Source organism: Globicephala melas, chromosome 1 (assembly GCF_963455315.2).
Source record: "Globicephala melas chromosome 1, mGloMel1.2, whole genome shotgun sequence".
In the NCBI taxonomy this organism is placed as follows: Eukaryota; Metazoa; Chordata; class Mammalia; order Artiodactyla; family Delphinidae; genus Globicephala; species Globicephala melas.
The window spans coordinates 90,003,967-90,025,552 of NC_083314.1; the positions used below are offsets into that span (position 1 = coordinate 90,003,967).

General features: G+C 44.7%; 1 protein-coding gene across 2 annotated transcripts in view; it reads left to right on the forward strand.

The window, feature by feature from the left end:
* Nucleotides 1-16,426, forward strand: part of KCND3 (potassium voltage-gated channel subfamily D member 3) — a 232,993-nt gene extending 216,567 nt beyond the window's left edge. Inside the window, exons 4-8 of one of the 2 annotated variants that reach the window (XM_060301321.1) lie at nt 11,394-11,495; nt 11,830-11,919; nt 13,398-13,454; nt 14,655-14,902; nt 15,633-16,426. In XM_060301321.1, the coding sequence (XP_060157304.1) occupies nt 11,394-11,495; nt 11,830-11,919; nt 13,398-13,454; nt 14,655-14,902; nt 15,633-15,834 (699 nt within the window). In that variant the 3' untranslated portion in view covers nt 15,835-16,426. The remainder of the gene's footprint in view (nt 1-11,393; nt 11,496-11,829; nt 11,920-13,397; nt 13,455-14,654; nt 14,903-15,632) is intronic. The other variant, XM_030869028.2, reaches the window with a different exon arrangement.
* The last annotated feature ends 5,160 nt before the right edge of the window (nt 16,427-21,586 follow it).

Sequence of the window (21,586 nt, forward strand, 5' to 3'; positions counted from 1 at the left end):
CATATGGTAATTTTATTTTTAGTTTTTTAAGGAACCTCCATACTGTTCTCCATAGTGGCTGTATCAATTTACATTCCCACAAACAGTGCAAGAGGGTTCCCTTTTCTCCATACCCTCTCTAGCATTTGTTGTTTGTAGATTTTCTGGTGATGCCCATTCTAACTGGTGTGAAGTGATACCTCATTGTAATATTGATTTGCATTTCTCTAATAATTAGTGATGTTGAGCAGCTTTTCATGTGCTTGTTGGCCATCTGTATGTCTTCTTTGGAGATATGTCTATTTAGGTCTTCTGCCCATTTTTGGATTGGGTTGTTTGTTTTATTAATATTGAGCTGCATGAGCTGTATATATTTTGGAGATTAATCCTTTGTCCATTGATTTGTTTGCAAATATTTTCTCCCATTCTGAGGGTTGTCTTTTTGTCTTGTTAATGGTTTCCTTTGCTGTGCAAAAGCTTTTAAGTTTCATTAGGTCCCATTTGTTTATTTTTGTTTTAATTTCCATTACTCTAAGAGGTGGATGAAAAATCTTGCTGTGATTTATGTCAAAGAGTGTTCTTCCTATGTTTTCCTCTAAGAGTTTTATAGTGTATGGTCTTACATTTAGGTCTCTAATCCATTTTGAGTTTATTTTTGTGTATGGTGTTAGGGAGTGTTCTAATTTCATTCTTTTACATGTAGCTGTCCAGTTTTCCCAGCACCACTTATTGAAGAGACTGTCTTTTCTCCATTGTATATCCTGCCTCCTTTGTCATAGATTAGTTGACCATAGGTGCATGTGTTTATCTCTGGACTTTCTATCTTGTTCCATTGATCTATGTTTCTGTTTTTGTGCCAGTACCATATTGTCTTGATTACTGTAGCTTTGTAGTATAGTCTAAAGTCAGGGAGTGTGATTCCTCCAGCTCCGTTTTTTTCCCTCAAGACTGCTTTGGCTATTCAGGGTCTCTTGTGTCTCCACACAAATTTTAAGATTTTTTGTTCTAGTTCCATGAAAAATGCCATTGGTAGTTTGATAGGGATTGCATTGAATCTGTAGAATGCTTTGGGTAGTATAGTCATTTTCACAGTATTGATTCTTCCATCCAAGAACATGGTATATCTCTCCATCTGTTGGTATCACCTTTAATTTCTTTAATCAATGTCTTATAGTTTTCTGCATACAGGTCTTTTTTCTCCCTAGGCAGGTTTATTCCTAGGTATTTTACTCTTTTTGTTGCAACGGTAAATGGGAGTGTTTCCTTAATTTCTCTCTCAGATTTTTCATCATTAGTGTATAGGAATGCAAGAGACTTCTGGGCATTAATTTTGTAACCTTCAACTTTACCAAATTCATTGATTAGCTCTAGTAGTTTTCTGGTGGCATCTTTAGTATTCTCTATATATAGTATCATGTCATCGACAAAGAGTGACAGTTTTACTTCTTTTCCAATTTGTATTCCTTTTATTTCTTTTTCTTGTCTGATTGCTGTGGCTAGGACTGCCAAAACTATGTTGAATAATAGTAGTGAGAGTGTATATCCTTGTCTTGCTCCTGATCTTAGAGGAAATGCTTTCAGTTTTTCACCATTGAGAATGATGTTTGCTGTGGGTTCGTCATATATGGCCTTTGGTATGTAAAGGTAGGTTCCCTCTCTGCCCACTTTCTGGAGAGTTTTTATCATAAATGGGTGTTGAATTTTGTCAAAAGTTTTTTTGCATCCATTGAGATGATCATATGGTTTTTATTCTTCAGTTTGTTAATTTGGTATATCACATTGGTTGATTTGCATATATTGAAGAATCCTTGCAATCCTGGGATAAATCCCACTTGATCATGGTGTATGATCCTTTTAATGTGTTGTTGGATTCTGTTTGCTAGTATTTTGTTGAGGATTTTTGCATCTATAGTCATCAGTGATATTGGTCTGTAATTTTTTCTTTTTTGTAGTATCTTTGTCTGGTTTTGATATCAGGGTGGTGGTGGCCTCATAGAATGAGTTTGGGAGTGCTCCTTCCTCTGCAATTTTTTGGAAGAGTTTGAGAAGGATGGTTGTTAGCTCTTCTCTAAATGTTTGATAGAATTCACCAGTGAAGCCATCTGGTCCTGGACTTTTGTTTGTTGGAAGATTTTTTCTTTTTTTTTTTTTTGCGGTACACGGACCTCTCACTGTTGTGGCCTCTCCCATTGTGGAGCACAGGCTCCGGACGCACAGGCTCAGCATCCATGGCTCACGGGCCCAGCCACTCCGCGGCATGTGGGATCTTCCCGGACCAGGGCACAAACCCATGTCCCCTGCATCAGCAGGCGGACTCTCAACCACTGCACCACCAGGGAAGCCCTTTTGGAAGATTTTTAATCACAGTTTCAATTTCATTACTTGTGATTAGTCTGTTCATATTTTCTATTTCTTCCTGGTTCAGTCTTGGAAGGTTATACCTTTCTAAGAATTTGGTCATTTCTTCCAGGTTGTCCATTTTATTGGCATAGAGTTGCTTGTAATAGACTCTTAGGATGCTTTGTATTTGTGTGGTGTCTGTTGTAACTTCTCCGTTTTCATTTCTAATTTTATGGATTTGAGTCCTCTCCCTCTTTTTCTTGATGAGTCTGGCTAATGGTTTATCAGTTTTGTTTATCTTCTCAAAGAACCAGCTTTTAGTTTTATTGATCTTTGCTATTGTTTTCTTTGTTTCCATTTCATTTATTTCTGCTCTGATCTTTATGATTTCTTTCCTTCTGCTAACTTTGCATTTTGTTCTTCTTTCTCTACTTCCTTCAGGTGTAAGGTTAGATTGTTTATTTGAGATTTTTCTTATTTCTTGAGGTAGTCTTCTATAGCTATAAACTTCCATCTTAGAACTGCTTTTGCTGCATCCCATAAGTTTTGGATCGTCGTGTTTTCATCGTCATTTGTCTCTAGGTATTTTTTGATTTCTTCAGTGATCTCTTGGTTATTTAGTAATGTATTGTTTAGCCTCCATGTGTTTGTGTTTTTTACATTTTTTTCCCTGTAATTGATTTCTAATCTCCTAGTGTTGTGGTCAAAAAGAGACTTGATATGATTTCAATTTTCTTAAATTTACTGAGGCTTGATTTGTGACCCAAGATGTGATCTATCCTGGAGAATGTTCCATGCACACTTGAGAAGAAAGTGTAATCTGCTGTTTTGGGATGGAATGTCCTATATATATCAATTAAATCTCTGTGGTCTATTGTGTCATTTAAATCTTGTGTTTCCTTATTTATTTTCATTTTGGATGATCTGTCCATTGGTATAAGTGAGATGTTAAAGTCCTCCACTATTATTGTGTTACTGTCAATTTCCTCTTTTATAGCTGTTAGCAGTTGCCTTATGTATTGAGGTCTTCCTATGTTGGCTGCATATATATTTATAATTGTTATAGATTCTTCTTGGATTGATCTGTTGATCATTATGTAGTGTCCTTCCTTGTCTCTTGTAACATTCTTTATTTTAAAGTCTATTTTATCTGATATGGGTATTGCTACTCCAGCTTTCTTTTGATTTCCATTTGCGTGTAATATCTTTTTCCATCCCCTCACTTTCAGTCTGTATGTGTCCCTAGGTCTGAAGTGGGTCTCTTGTAGACAGCATATATATGGATCTTGTTTTTGTATCCATTCAGCAAGCTTGTGTCTTTTGGCTGGAGCATTTAATCCATTCACGTTTAAGGTAATTATTGATATGTATGTTCCTATGACCATTTTCTTAATTGTTTTGGGTTTGTTTTTGTAGTCTTTTTCTTTTCTTGTGTTTCGCACTTAGAGAAGTTCCTTTAGCATTTGTTTGGAGCTGGTTTGGTGTTGGTTTGGTGGTGCTAAATTCTCTTAGCTTTTGCTTGTCTGTAAAGCTTTTGTTTCCTCCATCGAATCTGAATGAGATCCTTGCTGGGTAGAGTAATCTTGGTTGTAGGTTCTTCCCTTTCTTCACTTTAAGTATATCATGCCACTCCCTTCTGGCTTGTAGAATTTCTGCTGAGAAATCAGCTGTTAACCTTATGGGAGTTCCCTTGTAGGTTATTTGTCATTTTTCCCTTGCTGCTTTCAATAATTTTTCTTTGTCTTTAATTTTTGTCAATTTGATTACTATCTCTCTCGGCATGTTTCTCCTTGGATTTATCCTGCCTGGGACTCTCTGCACTTCCTGGACTTGGGTGGCTATTTCCTTTCCCATGTTAGGGAAGTTTTCAACTATAATCTCTTCAAATATTTTCTCAGGTCCTTTCTCTCTCTCTTCTCCTTCTGGGACCTCTATAAAGCGAATGTTGTTGCATTTAATGTTGTCCCAGAGGTCTCTTAGGCGGTCCTCATTTCTTTTCATTCTTTTTTCTTTATTTTGTTTTGCAGCAGTGAATTCCACCATTCTGTCTTCCAGGTCACTTATCTGTTCTTCCGCTTCAGTTATTCTGCTATTGATTCCTTCTAGGGTATTTTTCATTTCAGTTATTGTGTTGTTCATCTCTGTTTGTTTGTTCTTTAATTCTTCTAGGTCTTTGTTAAACATTTCTTGCATCTTCTCCATCTTTGCCTCCATTCCTTTTCCGAGGTCCTAGATCATCTTCACTATCATTATTCTGAATTCTTTTTCTGGAAGCTTGCCTATCTCCACTCCATTTAGTTGTTTTTCTGGGGTTTTATCTTGTTCCTTCATCTGGTACATAGCCCTCTGCCTTTTCATCTTGTCTTTCTATGAATGTGGTTTTTGTTCCGCAGGCTGCAGGATTGTAGCTCTTCTTGCTTCTGCTGTCTGCCCTCTGGTGGATGAGACTATCTAAGAGGCCTGTTCAAGTTTCCTGATGGGAGGGACTGGTGGTGGGTAGAGCTGACTGTTGCTCTGGTGGGCAGAGCTCAGTAAAACTTTAATCTGCTTGACTGCTGATGCGTGGGTCTGCATTCCCTCCCTGTTTGTTGTTTGGCCTGAGGCAACCCAACACTGGAGGCTACCTGGGCTCTTTGATGGGGCTAATGGCGGACTCTGGGAGGGCTCACGCCAAGGAGTACTTCCCAGAACTTCTGCTGCCAGTTTCCTTGTCCCCACAGTGAGACACAGCCACCCCCTGCCTCTGCAGGAGACCTTCTAACACTAGCTGGTAGGTCTGGTTCAGTCTCCCCTGGGATCACTGTTGCTTCTCCTTGGTCCCAATACGCACACTACTTTGTGTGTGCCCTCCAAGAGTGAAGTCTCTGTTTCGCCCAGTCCTGTCGAAGTCCTGCAATCAAATCCCACTAGACTTCGAAGTCTGATTCTCTAGGAATTCCTCCTTCCGTTGCTGGACCCCCAGGTTGGGAAGCCTGACATTGGGCTCAGAACCTTCACTCCAGTGGGTGGACTTCTGTGTTATAAGTGTTCTCCAGTCTGTGAGTCACCCACCCAGCAGTTATGGGATTTGATTTTACTGTGATTGCACCCCTCCTATGGTCTCATTGTGGCTTCTCCTTTGTCTTTGGATGTGGGGCATCTTTTTTGGTGAGTTCCAGTGTCCTCCTGTCGATGATTGTCCAGCAGCTAGTTGTGATTCTGGTGTTCTCACAAGAGGGAGTGAGAGCACGTCCTTCTACTCCGCCATCTTGGTTCAGGGCCCTGCCATCCTTTCTCTTCTGTTCTGGGCTGAAATACTCCCCCTTCAGCAGCATCTCAACCTCCATGGGGTACGATCAAAGCCTTTCTGGGTACAGGGGACAGGGGGACCTGAAAGAGTCACTTATGGAGGCCTGAAACATTATGTCCTTATTTTATTCTTTCTTTTATTCATTCATTCCACACACATTTACTGAACACCAACTATGTGCCAGGCCCTATGCATTGCAGCTGGGTTACTTCCTCACCGCATGATCCTCTCTCCTGACCTTCCATTCACAGGGATAACTCCCAAGTGGCAGGGCTTCCACGACATATCAGAGGAATCCAGGATTCCAGAACAAATCTGTGTATGCTGACTGAAACAAAGTCTCAAAGTTCATGAAAGTTAGCTCTGAAATGTATAATAATTTACATGTAAAAATACTTAATAATATAATATATATCACATAGTTATATAATAAATCCAGTTGGTCCCCACTTCCAGCATCTCCCCTTTTGTGTGCCTTTGTCACTTCCTTGCCCTGCTGTCTCCTTCCGCCTGTGTGGAAATATATTTTGACTTATCTTGACCTGGGTTTTTAATGTTGTCAGCCTGCCTTGGATTGATCTGCTGTCCTCTCCATCCCCTCCAGAACCATTTCCTACCTCTTCACCCAAGGTCAGGTTTCCCCACCCCCATCCCCTGCTAGCCAGCTCAGAAATAGAAGTCTTATCTCTTTCCCTGTTCAAGTCAGCTGGCAAATGTGAACAATATATAAATTCATTATGCTGTCCTAAAGAAAGGGGCAGAAAGAAACGGGGATCGCCTTTCCAAATCAAGGAGCCTAAAGCCCTGAAGGGTCAAGGGTCCTATAGCAACCTCAACCTCCCCCTCCCCCAACCCCCCAGCACTGGGCAAGGGCTGACACAGGGTTTGCTTTGGTTTGGGGTTTTTTTTTAACATCTCTATTGGAGTATAATTGCTTTACGATGGTGTGTTAGTTTCTGCTGTATAACAAAGTGAATCAGCTATCCGTATACATGTATCCCCATATCCCCTCCCTCTTGCATCTCCCTCCTTCCCACCCTCCCTATCCCACCCCTCTAAGTGGTCACAAAGCACTGAGCTGATCTCCCTGTGCTATGCGGCTGCTTCCCACTAGCTATCTATTTTACATTTGGCAGTATATATATGTCCATGCCACTCTCTCACTTCATCCCAGCTTACCCTTCCCCCTCCCCGTGTCCTCAAGTCCATCCTCTACGTCTGCGTCTTTATTCCTGTCAGATTCCATATATATGTGTTAGCATACGGTATTTGTTTTTCTCTTTCTGACTTACTTCACTCTGGAGAGGGTGTGGAGAAAAGGGAACCCTCTTGCACTGTGGGTGGGAATGTAAATTGATACAGCCACTATGGAGAACAGTATGGAGGTTCCTTAAAAAACTAAAAGTAGAACTACCATATGACCCAGCAATCCCACTACTGGGCATATACCCGGAGAAAACCACCACAATGTTCATTGCAGCTCTATTTACAATAGCCATGACATGACACAGGGTTTTTGTAGAGCAGTGGGAACCCAAGGTATCCTCAGCTCATACACTAGCCCACAACAGCCCCACTCAAACTGTGCTTCAGCCACTCCTGTGCTCCCTTCCCCTCCGGGCTCACACCCTTACCTACTTCTTAGAGCATCGCATCTGCTGTCGTTTTGCCCCTGCAAAGAATACGACAGGGACCATTTCTCTGCAGAACTTTACAAAGCTCATCCTGTGTAATTAAGATCCAGAAGGAATCAGCTTAGGCTTCTTCCTCCCTCTAGCCGCTCAGGATGAGACTCCCTCCCTTCTGCCTCCTTTCCCACCCTTCTCCCTCTCCCTCTTTGCTCTTCCTTGAAATCAGAGTAAATATTTGCAGTGTTTTCACCTCCTCTGGATACTGTCTCTCCTCACAGTAGGCTCAGTTCTGCCTCTTTTCACCTTAGGCTTCCTGTGAGAGGAAAAGAAAAAGAATACAAGAATACTGCCTGCTTCCAGCACTGGGTCTGTCACAGCGAGGCAAGGAAGCCAGGTTGGGGAACTTAGTGGGGAATGGAGAGATGGGACAGGAAGGGGGTTAGGGGTGCTGATGACAGTTCTCAGCCCAGACCACATACTCAGGAGCTGTGAAGGTAAGCTCCAGCCCACATGCCTCAGGTGGAGAGGAAAGGCTCCAAATGTTGTCATCCTTTCCCATCGTGACTGACTGGCTTGGGATTATTACTGAAAGAATTCCACGACTCTTTGCTGCAGAGACTGGGTTTTCTAAGCCAAGTGAACTGGAGATCAAGTAAGGAGGTCTAGCAGTGGACAGAGGGGGGGAACGTTTTTAATGGAAATTTTAATTGGAATAATTGTAATTCACATGTAGTTATAAAATTTCATGTCCAGCGTATGGACATTGCTGCAATCCACCAATCCTATTCAGACTTCCCCAGTTTTACTTGTACCCGTGTGTGTGTGTGTGTGTGTGTGTGTGTGTGTGAAGTTTTATACAGTTTTATTACCTATGCAGGTTCACATCCCCCATCTCAGTCAAGGTACTGCACAGTTCCAACACCATAAGGGTCCCTCCCACTATTTCTTTTATAACCACACCCCCCTCACTCTATGTCTACCCCGTCTCTAACCTCTGGCAACTATTTATCTGTCCTCCCTTTATAAAAACGTTTTTTTTTTTAATGGTATATCAATGGTATATCAAATACAGTAGGCAACCTTTGGAGATTGGCTTTTTTCATTTCATATAATTCCTGGAGATTCATCTAAGTCATGTGTATCAGTAGTCCGTTCCTTTTCCTTGCTGAGCAGTATTCCCTGGTATGGATGCATCCCAGTTATGGTTAACAGTTTGCCTGTTGAGGGACATTGGGCTATTATAAATAAAGTTGCTGTTAACAGCCATGTGCAGGTTTTTGTGTGAACATAAGTTTTCATTTCTCTGGGATAAATGCCTAAAAGTGCAATTGCCCATGTTCTCTTTTGGCTTTTCCATTTCTCCCTCTTTTTCCTTCTTCTGCCTCTCCCAGGGTAGAGATGTCAATACTCATGGTCCAAGGGCACCTGCCAGCCAGATAGCTAGGAAGTGCTTCATCGTGAAACCCTTCTCGGGGCTGACAGAGTTCTTGAGCTTATTAGCCTGAACTTGGAACTGTGCCCAGGGTGGCAGAATCCTCTATCCAAACCTCTCCTCCAGCCCTGGAATGTCTACAGCTGTTGAAAATGCAACTTTCTGGGCTTTGCTCATCAAGTTGAAAACTTGTCTGAGGGGAGTTGAAATTCAGGGAAGGAGGAGGGGGTGTTATGGAAGCAGCGTTGGGAGGTTGGAAGACCTGAGCTGAAACCTTGCCCTGAACAAGTCACTTCCTCTCACATCCTCCATTTCCTCGTCTGTAAAATAGCCTAGATGATCCCTACATTCTCCGAACTCTTACACTGTACTCATGTTCATGGAAGAGAAGGAGGCTGACCAGTACACACAAGGACTGAGCCCATCACAACGGCTTTATTAACATGGATGTCTGACCGACTGTGTAGGATCATCTTCCTTCCTGGGCCATCACAAGCCTTGCTTGAGCAAATACTCAGTGCGAAGCTCTGTGCTAGGTGCTGAAGATAAAAATATGCATAAGTCACAGGCTCTGGCCCTCAGGGGCTCAAAGTCAAGCCAAAAGTCCTCACCAAATTACATATGCTGGGTATGGTTCTATAAATATATTGCAAACCTCTTTATCCTGTGTGGGAAATGATTAAACGACATAGTGCATTTGTTATGACAATCTGTTGCTTTAACAGCGCCCAGGGTAAGATAAGATTAAAAGGAGTGCCACAAAGGAGAGCAGGAGAATCTTTCATCTCCAGAAAGTAATGAAGACAGACCCCAGATACAAGAATGGTCTGGCTGTAAGTGGTGCCATCAAATTATATAAGGCTAAAATGAGCTGACACAACCGGATTTCCATACGCAGCTCTCAACACCCAGTGCTCACCCAAAGCAATAGTAGCCACATCCTCAAATGATGAAGAACTTGCTTGAATGTAGACATTGAGCTGAGGGGAGGGCTGGAGCGGGATCCCCAGGAACGAGAACTGTCCTGCACCTGGAATGCATGTTCTTTGCTCAGAGAGAAGAGGAATGGTGGGGCTTACTTACCGTCCTTTCTCTCCCTGCTTCCTCTTTTTATTCTCTGTCTAGAGGAGAGTTCTTCCTCAGTTTTACAGGCAGATCTTCTAGGCTCAAGTGCTGACCTCTTCGCCATATTTAGAAACCAGGGGAAGTCGTTGAATTGTCCCTGCAAGGACACAGTGGTCACAGGGGGACTTCCCAGGGAACAGTAGCTATCGTGTGTTCTTTGTGCTTCTGTTGACAGCCTAAATCCAAGTCCCTGGCCTCCTTTTAGCAGATGAGCCAGCCCAGTAGGACACTTGGAGGGGACACTTCCCCATGCTGGGGAGAAAGTCACAAGAAGTGAAAATTGCCACAATTTTCCAAGGACTCCTCTGTTCAGAGTCCATGCTGACGTTAAATGTGTATTTTCCCAGAGGCAGAAGGAAGGACCCCTCTGCCCCAGAATAGGTTTGTGAGGCCTTGTGGGCTCTTCTTCCTGCAGCTGGGTCTAGATCCACAAGAGCCCAAACGTGAAGCTGCATTTTTTTTAAACCAGCAGGAAGCCCTCTACCCGTCCCTTCTCCCTCCCTCCCAGAGCCTCTTTCCTCTTAGGCCTCACACTGTGGCTGTGCTGCTGTCATAGTGACACTGATTATGGTTATTAGGAAGGAGAAGAGAAGTCAGCCTGTGCAGTGTGTCCGGCCTCTCCCACTGCCTCTGCAAGCAAGAGAGATGAGTTTGTGTGGTTGAGGTACCACGCGACCCTTGCACAGGATACTGCCGAAGCCTTCCAAGGATGGAGCTGGGAGATTCTCAGTCGCCGCAGCTAAAGCCAGGGTGGTGTATGGAAATGTGCTCCATCCTCTCCTCTCTCACACCCACATTGGGCCCCTTGTCACACGCACATGCACCTACACTCGTTCCCATAGACATGCACAGCAAAATATACATGTATAGACACATCCCAAAGACAGACATGCAATTGTAAATTCTTCCATTGATTGACAAGTTATCAAGCACTGGGGATATATCAGTGAACAAAACAAAAACCGCTGCCCGCAAGGAGTTTACATTCCTGTGGGGAAAGAGAGACAATAGCGAGATAAATATGTAAAACATATACCACCTTAGTAATGAATGCTAAGGAAAAAATAGAAAGAGGGGAAGGAGTTGAGGGGCACGTATACACACTCCTTGCTTTTCTTATAATTAACTGGTATTTGGGCACCTGCTGTATGCAGGGAATTGCACTGGACCCTAGGAGAGAATCAGGAGAGCTATAACATGGGCTCCTTTAAAGAACTTGCAGTCTGAGATGAGAAATACCCCAATGCAATACTGAATGGATAAAGGTCATGAAATTTGAGGAAGGAGGGAGGAATTTGATGAGTGATATTTCCCTGGCCAGGATCACACCCAGGCTGGAGAGACAAGTGGAAACCCCTAGGCACTCTGACCATGACCATGCTCACTCTGTACAGGGGGGTCACAGCCTCTCTGACCCAGTCCCAGGTCTATAAACAGAGATCTCTGCGGCGGGGAAGAAGCAGCTTCCTTCCCTTCATCAGACATCACCTGGGAACCCAACCTTGCTGGGACAGCCCACTGTCGCTGGCTTGGCCAGGCTCACTGTCTTTTTGTCTCTCAGTCTTGCTCACTCTTTTATTCTCTCTGCCAATCACAGAAGGCCCGCCTTGCCAGGATCCGTGTGGCCAAAACAGGGAGCTCCAATGCCTACCTGCACAGCAAGCGCAACGGACTCCTCAACGAGGCACTGGAGCTGATGGTAGGTGCCTGGGGGACTTGGGTTGGGGAGATGGAGGGGAGGACGGACTTGCTTTTTCTTCCTGGGGGCATCAGCACTCCCACCCCAAAGCCCCAAAGTTTCCCCAGGTAGCAGCCACCCTCCACATATGTCTTCCATAGGGTTCTCATCATCACCCCTAAACCCCCTTTAGCTCAAGGGCTCCCAGCCAAAGGCTAGCATGGTCTAGGGTGACCCTAAAATTTGGTTCATCCAGATTTTTCCAGTCCCCCCCTCCCCTCTGTGGAGAGATGAAGGAGATGGAGAGAAGGAGAGCCAGCAGCTTCATACCCAGCCTCTCCTCTTCTCCTCCTAGGGCACCCCGGAAGAGGAGCACATGGGCAAGACCACCTCACTCATCGAGAGCCAGCACCACCACCTGCTGCACTGCCTGGAGAAAACCACTGTGAGTCCCAGCCCAGTGCCACCTCCCTTCTCATCCCTGACCCCTGACCCTTTTCTGAGGTCAGAACTTACAGAGTGAGAACTCTGTCCTCACGTTCTCACCCCAGGCTTCAGAAGTCAAAGTTTGTCCCCTTAGATCCAAAGAGTAGCAATGAGGTCTCTATCAGCCCTCAGGAGGAAGACCCCAAGGAGTGGGGCAAAGCCACCAGGGTCAGGAGGCCCGCAGCACAGAGGAGGCCATTCCCCCAGTCTTTCCACACACACCCTACATCCGTCCTCACAGCCCATTTCTTAGTTACTGAGGCCTAAGGGCTCTGCCTATCAGTTTCTCAGCTCTGATGAGCACCCCTCTTCAGAGCTAGGGCTGAATTTATACTAGGTTACTACAGGACAGCAGAGAAGAATGTCAGTTTTTGTCCTATCCCTGGGGCTAGGTTGATGCAATCTGTGGGTCCCTTTTCTCCTTCCATTCCACTTGGAACAGGAGAGAGTGAATGAACGAAGCAGTGCATATATTTCTCTAGCCACGGATTTTACCAGTACCACCCCATCTCAGTCACCCTGCAATTCCCAGGGAATTCAGATTCTGAAAGGCTGATTGCTAAAAATGAGTCATGGCTTAGGGTGCCCCAGCTGGAATGTGGAATGATGCTTGTGCCTCTCCAACAGACTGAAAGGAAGGGCAGTGGGGTCAACCCTGGAGCCTTGGCAAAAGTGTTAGGAATAGTAGGGAGGGAGGAGAGGTTAGGCTGGACAACCAAAGAGAGACAAAGAGAAACTCCTTCTTGTTCTTTTCTAGGACCTCCTTCCCCAAAAAGGCTATGGTCAGGGCTCAGCACACTAAGGAAGGAACTTTCTAATTTTCAGTGTTCCATATCCTGGCCTCCCAAATGTAGGGGAAGTAGATGTTAGGTGACTCTTAGTATGGACAGCTGTGGACGCTGTGGATGGCAGCTGAGCCCAGTGAGGGCTTCCACTGTGGGAAGGTACTCTGAAAACCCTAGTTTCCAGGACTTAGCCAATGTTTCTTAGTGTCAAGAACCGTACAGGTGTATCTAGAATTTCTCTCAAAGACTCAGAGCTTGCCAAAGAAATAGGCCTGGACCCAACTGCCCTTTCCAAGTTGCATGTGCTGGGTGGAATGTGTAAGTTGAAAGGATATGGGTGAAAATGTTTGGGTTTGAAGAGATGGAATGTTGGCATTGACGGGGTGGAATGCTGAATTTGAAGGAAAGAATGTCGGATTGTGGGGATATTGGGATTAAAGAGATGGAATGCTGCATTTTAGGCAAGGAATGTTGGATTCAAGGGATGGAATGTTGGGACAAAGGAGGAAGAATGCTGGAAGCAAGGGATGGAATGTTGGACTGGAAGGGTGGAATGCTGGGATTGAGAGATCGAATGTCAAAACTGAGCCTGGGAATGCTGGAATGTACAATCAATGGTGTTTTTATCTTCTGTTGGCATGTTGTCCTGTAGGGGTTGTCCTATCTTGTGGATGATCCCCTGTTATCTGTACGAACCTCCACCATCAAGGTATAACTTTTTAAAATTTCAATTGATGTTTTTCTCTCTGATTCTTCTGAGTCTGTGGAGTCTCCTCTTCTTACCCCCTGGTCTGGTTCTCTGCATGTGCTCTTGATTCTTCTTGGGCTTATCCTAACTCTGCTTATCCTACCCAGTACCAGCTCAGGCTTCCAGTTTTTTTGTGCCTTTCTGATTCCCTTTTTTGACCTCCCCAGGGGCTTGGAGGGGTGGCGGAACATGGAACCAATGTTGGTACCTTGTGAGTGTCCATGTGCCACATCTGTCTGTGCCACCCGCCCAGCCCTATGGGGACTCCTGGTATCGGCTGTCAGGGCTGGTCTCTCTCTGAACTCTGTTCTCATGCTACTTCTCCTCAGACTTTCTCCTCACTCTGGCAGCCTTGGCCAGACCATTCATGGCATAGATGTTTAGTCACCTTGGCTAAACAGCCATATGTTAGTTATCCTGGGCTCCACTCCACCCCATCCTGGTGGCCTCCATCAGGAGTCTGTTAGCATCCCCTTCCCATGCTTACACTTGACTTAGGGAATCCTGTGCCTTTAGGTATATTAAGGAGCCATACCCCATAACCAAGTGGAAAAAACCCAGTACTCAAAAGCAATCATAACCCTGAGTGTGTGACCGCATTGGCCTTCCAGAGCAAAGCTCTCCCAACACTGTGAATAATCCAGTGCCTTTAAAAGCTTATGTCTCACACTTGCCCAGGATTCATAAGGATCTCACCCAGTAAATCCAGAAAAGACAACCCAGCGTACCCACTACCCATTGTTAGTGACTCCTTACCTGCCGCTCCCTGCCCCCCGCCACCAGAAGATCCTGTCAAAGCCTGCAAAGTCCGTCAAGTCTTTGCTTCTAGCTCTGAGGATGCCACTAAGTCCCTCCATGTCCTCCGTATCCCTTCAGCCAAAGCTGTAGACGAAGTGAATGTCACATCATGATTTCACAACCGCAGTCTCCGCCCTCCAGTCTGATGACCAGGGCTGTCAATGGTAATCTCCTCCTTCCTTCATTTGATGCCTGTAGGATATCCCCCATGTCCTGAATGCTTATCTGTGCTCCACGCAGCTGGGAGCCCTTCTCCCAAGGCCCAGAACAGAGACAGGCAGCTATACAGGGTACGGGGGCTTATCCCCGCCCCCGCCTCCTCCTATCTCCTTCTCCTACCTCTTCTCCCTCTGCTTCCCACAGAACCACGAGTTTATAGATGAACAGATGTTTGAGCAGAACTGCATGGAGAGTTCAATGCAGAACTACCCATCCACACGGAGTCCCTCACTGTCCAGCCACCCGGGCCTCACGACCACCTGCTGCTCCCGTCGTAGTAAGAAAACCACACACCTGCCCAACTCCAACCTGCCGGCCACCCGCCTGCGCAGCATGCAAGAGCTCAGCACGATCCACATCCAGGGCAGCGAGCAGCCCTCCCTCACTACCAGGTGGGTGGCTCCCATCTCCATCACTCCCTAAGGTTTGCAACGCTCCCTTCACAGAGTGAAAGGCTCTCAGCATTAGGAGACCCCTGGGGGTCCTCAGCCTTCCCTCCTCCCTGTCTAATGCATGAGTCCCTCACCTCACCTTCCTCCCCCCACCTTCTTTCTCATCCTTGCAAGTTAACCCACACGCCTCTTATATGATTTGGAGGATACTATAGCAGGTGTAGGCCCAAGGTGGGGTTAGATACCAGAAAAAATAAGAACAACAACAAAAATCCATAAATGACCTACCCTAGTGCGAAGAATGGACTGTTTTCTCAAGACAATAATTTTCACAATTGTGAAATTATATGAAATTTCGGCTTATCCCAGGCTGATTTTGAATCACAGACTGACTCTCTACTTACATGTAGGCAACTTCCCACTACCTCCAATGAGTGGCAAGGAATTCAGGGAAACCAAAATCAAATGCCACAAGGGATGGGAAAAAAATCCACTGGAGGGAAAAAAGTATACTCTGAATTCCAAAGCCCAGTATCCATGACTTTTACAATTCGGGGTAGTTTAGGAATAATAATCAGAATGGATAATTACAGGCCGATTACCAAAAGCAGAGATGGAGGGACACCCAAATCACCTCCCAGTTACTGTGAGCTAGACAGGTAGAGGGTCAAGGAAGCTTTGGGACACTAGCAAGACGAACCATCATCAACTCACTCTTTTTTTATCCCAGTCGTTCCAGCCTTAATTTGAAAGCAGACGACGGACTGAGACCAAACTGCAAAACATCCCAGATCACCACAGCCATCATCAGCATTCCTATTCCCCCAGCGCTAACCCCAGAGGGGGAAGGTCGGCCACCCCCTGCCAGCCCAGGCTCCAACACGAACATTCCTGCCATGGCCAGCAATGTTGTCAAGGTCTCCGCCTTGTAAAACCACTGGACAGAGGGCCAGTGCGGGTAGTGGGAGTGAAGGGGGCTGGCATGTTGGTGGGTGGCCACTGTGACCACTCCCTCCCCCTCCCCCACTATTTCTGCCCACCCTGTTGCACCCCCAACACTGAAACCTGTGCCTGGAAGGAGAAAGAGGCAGCAAAGGGGCACCTGAGGTTCACTGCTGCAAGCGTGGACATAGCCCTGTGCCACTGCATCTCACAGGGGCCAGAGGAAAGGGAGGGCGGGGCGGGTAGGGATGGGACTGTGCGGGTATAAGCTGCGAGCCAGGACAGGGCCCAGAGTGGGGAGCCTCAGACCAAATAACCATTGTTTCTGGAGACCCCAGTGAGGAAAATACAAGACCAAGAGCAGCACAGAGGCCGAGTTGTCACATGCAAAACAGGAAGAAAATATAACACTGTGTATTTAAGCACCTTTTTCAAGGCTCTTAATGGATAATATTTATTCATGGGAAAAGGTGGAAAACAAAAACACCCACGGAGTTTTGTGAAATGTTTTTCTCCATGGACCCAATACCTTTGAACCAAAACAATGCATTTTGTGAGGGGGTTTGTTTTTTTTTTTTTTTTTCTCCTTTTATAGCAAAAGCTTTTAGGCTAAGAAGTCAGTTACTGCTGAGTTCTCTCTTCGTTCCCCCAGGTAGGTGAGGTCGACTGAGCCTGGGCCCCACTGCCCAGCTGACCTGCACAGAGCTGCCACGTGACCACACAGCAACACTCACCCTCTGTCTGCCCCTGTCTCCTTTGTCTCTGTACCTCTCTGCTTCACCCCCTGGCTGTTTTTCTCTGTGTCCAGCCATCTGTCTCCACATGGACCCCAGTGATACTGAGACATGTTAGTAAAGCCTTCTCCACTGCCAAGCACCTGCAGACTCGTGCCAAGGACATGAATGCAGTGGTGGAAGAGAAAAGAATAAAGCAAAAATGGGCATTTAGGGATGAGGGAAGTCCACCTTAAAGAACAGAGTGCTTCCCTTGTGGTTGGAACCACTGGTGTTGAAGTTTCCATTTCTGGGGAAGAAAGGGAATGACCACATTTATCTCACTGGGATCTTGGAAAAGGAAATCGCTAGCACCTGAGAGGCACAGGTAATGCCAGTGTGCCAGTGAAGAGAGAAGAGAAGAACCCAGGGCTCCCAGCTGCAGTCAGCCCCTGTGGCACCTTGCTCTGTACCCTTCTTTCAGGACCCACTGTAAAGCCATTCAGAGCTCTGACAAGAAGCCCCAGGAGCAGTTTCCCGCAGAGAAGGCAGCAGCACGGGGACCAAGCTTCTGACTTATCTCACACCTGAGGCAACTCCCACGGAGGCTGCAGAAGGTTAAGCCTGTGTGCCTCACGAAGGATGCTCCAAAGAGTGAAGTCAAGCAAGAGATTAGAGATGATTCTTATCTGGTCTGAATGATGCCTTGAGATCTGAAGAGTCTTCAGGCCTGATGTCCCTGAAGATAACTGAAATGGGGGAGAAACCTGATCACCTCCCTGCAAGTGAGGAAGTGAATATTATTTTTGGAAAACCTGGACACATTTCTGTGCAAGTGGTTTGCATCCTGATGGGGCTGGGAACAGCATTTCCGGAATCCAATCAATTTTCACTGCTTTTAGCAGAGCAGGTGGGCCTCGGGGTTAGTGACCAGGCCCTTTCCGCCTTCCCCAATCTCCAACTACCCTATTGCAGTCTCTCTAGCCTGGACTCTGAGACACAGGAGCTCCTTGGGAACTCTTTATCCATTCAACAGCTTAGTGGTTAGCTGTTTAATGCTAGGCCAACAATTTTTCTGCCCACCTCAGCCATCCAGAAGAGTTTCACTAGCTGGGAACCTAAAAACACCTTCAACGGGCTTCCCTATGACCCCAGCTCTACTGACCCTGTAGAAGGAGAAAGTCAAAGGGATGTGAGGTGGCACCTAACCAGAAGGTGAGCAGAAGGGCAGAGGAGACGGAACCTTCTCCTTTACGCTATCCTCGCTGACCACTGACTGCGTCCCTTCTCTGGGTCTGGCCTCAAGGATTTCCCCCTAACCCGAGAATGGGGTGGTCTGGCCCTCTGAGCTTATGGTGTAAGTAGGCAAAAAGCTTTACAATTACAGAGGAATACGTGTGTACACACAAACACACAACAACCTAAACACACTTGCGTACTTAATCCCATTCACGTCATCCACGTATCTCATTAGGGAAGGCAGAGGACTGGGCTGGACTCCATCTAGAGGGCAGGCAAAGGACTAGAAAAGGAATTTTCCTTTTGAAAGAATGGGTAATGGAACAAAGTTAAACAAGGTTTAAGTTTCTAAGTATACATCATAGGAACCGAATTGGGTAAAGGATAAAGAGGTAAATAGGAACATGGTTACACACACATACGAACTGCCTGTGTTTAAGAACAGGTCATCACAGAGTTAGAAGAATGACTGCTCCAACCCAGGACCTGTTTGGTAGTGCATCAGGGGAGCTTACTAGTGGTTCCCACAAAAATTAATGAAATTTTAAAAAATCATGTCCCAAATAATTTCCCACTTTTTTGACCCTAATGAACTGAATGTTTTGTATTTCTTCAATTTCATTTCCAAATCCCACATGATGCCAGTTCCTAAACCACCATTATTAGACTAACCCCTGCATCTCCATCCCCCAGTGTAGCCTTAGCCAAAGATGAGAGACCCTGTTCACACAAGAAAATGGCTCATCTACACAACAGAATAGAGCAAGACTACACTGCTAAAGGGCATTTGTGAGTAAAAAGAAGGTCCAAAGTGTGCCAAATCAGTTGAATGTCTAACTCATTGGCCAGGGACTGAAGAACCAGGATATTATCAGGGTTTTCAGGGGACAATGGCTTTCTGGTGAAATGACTCAAGCTTTCATAGTTCATGAACAACTTCAGCATAATAGATTTACAAAACTACCTATCCCATTCAATCCTACTCAACATTAGGGAGGGTTAAAAACCAACCAACCAACCAACCAATAAGCTATATTGAAATGAATGGAAACTTAGAAAACATGGAATAGAGTGAATCAGAACTAGAAGAGATTAAAGAATATCTAAGTCATTTTACAGTCTAGAAGGCTGAGGCCCAGAGAAATTAAGTGACCTACTCAAGGTCATGCAGTTATTTAATGACACGACTGGGACCAGAACCCAAGTCCCTTGGCTATTAGTCTAATGCTTTTCCCTACACCCACTGCCTCTCAGAGCAACGATGCTTTAGAGAAGACCCATCAGAGATTACTTGTTGTATCTAGAGACATAGTCTTATGTGAAAGTCAATTATTACTTGGACACAGCCCTTGGAAACCACTGACTGTACTAATCCAAACCATACTTTGGAAACCACCATCCACTAGATACAACTAGCTACGGACTATCAATTCTGTCAAAAATAGGTAAGTGAATAGTCAGGTTTTTTCAGTCAAATCCTGTCTCTCCTCGAAGAGCGGGCTAGGACAACGTTTTGAAGCATACCTTCTATAGTCCTTTTAATCCTTTCCACCACCTCTGGTGGTAGTAGATCAAGTACCTAAATCCTTGATTCACAGAGAAGAAAACAGGCAGAAAGAAGCTGAGTGACATTCAAGTTCACATGGCAGGTTAGTGGCAGAACTATGTTTGCAATCCAGGGCTTAGACATCTTGTCCCGGGACCTTTTCCTCTACATCATGTAGCATAACTCTGAGGATTGCTTATATATTTTAATATCTGGATTTCAAGGCTAGTGATTAGGGAGAGGAAGCACTATACTCAAAACCACCCTGAACCAGGACCTCCAGAAGCAAACTCTGTACTACTTCTCCTTCATCCCCTCTTTTCGTAACTAGTGTCAAGCTCAAGACTAACTGCATAGAATCCTGTTCAAAAGACTAGATAGTCTCAATGATAGTTGAACACATGAGTCTACAGTCATACAGGAGTATGAAGTCAGCAAGTAGAAAAGTGAAATTAAGAAAAATAATTTGAACAGAAATTAAAGTGGATAGTTAATGCTGATCGACAATTAACAAAAAAGTCAACTCGTGGATATGTTGAGGACCTTACCCAGTTTTCAAACTATGATTCCTGCAGTTCGGGATCATGTCACTTGTTAGAATATTGGCAGGGAAAGTACATTGAAAGATGTACCTAGATTTTTTTCCTTATCTTTGTTTTTTTTTTTTTTTAAACTTTGCAGAGGTAGTGGTTGAAATTTATCTAAACCTAGATGTTTAGGTTATTAATGAATTCTAGTGATCCAGGTTCCCTCATTTCAATTACCAGGTAACTACAAGGCAGAAAGATCCTAATGCTGTTAATCTAAGGCAATATTTGTTTCCCTTTTAATCTAGTTGGCATGGTAACCATGACAAACAGGAACCAAAAAGACTTTTATTTTCCCTTTCTGATGTCCTTATGAAATCTCAGCATTTGCAACGCTTTAAAATGATTGAAGGAAAAGCGTTGTTATGACCCATCACCCTCGGAGCCCAAAGAGCATCATGAGGAGCATCATTAGAACTAAGAGAAAGTGGATCAGAAAAAGAAACAGCTTTAAAGGGGTTCCTTTTGAGTCTTGTTTTCTACTCAGAATGTTCTATGTTTTTCTCATCAAGTGTGGGAATGAATTTATCTTAGCAGGTTACTTAACTACACTGGATAATGTCACACTAACCAGTGTAGGGCACTGACCCAAGTCCTGGGGGGGCTCCTTGGACCAACAGACTATTTTACAAACCTGGGTGGTGGGAGGGATGGTATATTTTTGATAATCAGACATTCCAATGTAATGTTTTCCTTAGAGGTCACCCTCCCCCATCAATGTTATCGTGAAAAACATCAAGTGTGTTCTTTTCTATTTTCATATAATAAATGGGCTTTGCTTACCAACAACACAATGGCAAAGAAGAAATACTGTACAAAACTGCAGGAAGATAAACATGTGAAAACTTTCTATGGGGAAAAAAAAACTCTTGAGTTTCCTGTCGTCTTCTTTTGAAACTGTAGTGCATATGTTAAAATGTATATCATTTACGGTATTGAGTCATGTGCCACTGCTGTACCTGATGTATCCAATCTGGATTAAACAAACTATGTGCCGCAAACCCTAACATGATTACGATTGTTTATTTTAATACCAGTTCTCCTGCTATACATTAGAAAATAGGGTAATTTTGTTTTGGGGGAAGTTTTGTTTTTTTTTTAAACATCTTTATTGGAGTATAATTTTTTTACGAGGTGTGTTAGTCTCTGCTGTATAACAAGGTGAATCAGCTATACATATACATATATCCCCATATCTCCTCCCTCTTGCGTCTCCCTCCCACCCTCCATATCGCACCCTTCTAGGTGGTCACAAAGCACCGAGCTGATCTCCTTGTGCCATGTGGCTGCTTCCCACTAGCTATCTCTTTTACATTTGGTAGTGTATATATGTCCATGCCACTCTCTCACTTCGTCCCAGCTTCCCCTTCCTCCTCCCAGTGTCCTCAAGTCCATTCTCTATGTCTGTCTTTATTCCTGCCCTGCCACTAGGTTTATCAGTAGCTTTTTTTTTTTTTAAGATGCCATATATTTGAACAGAGACTTTCTTCCTTGCCAGAAGACTCATAGAATCTCAGAAGGGTACTTAAGGTCTAGTCTCATCTTCCCTTCCCCGCCCTCCCTCAATGCAAGCAGCTCCTCTGTGACATCTGAGATGGTTCTTGCCTGCTTGTATGCTTTAGTCATGGATGTTCACTAACAGGGAAAGCATTTGGCA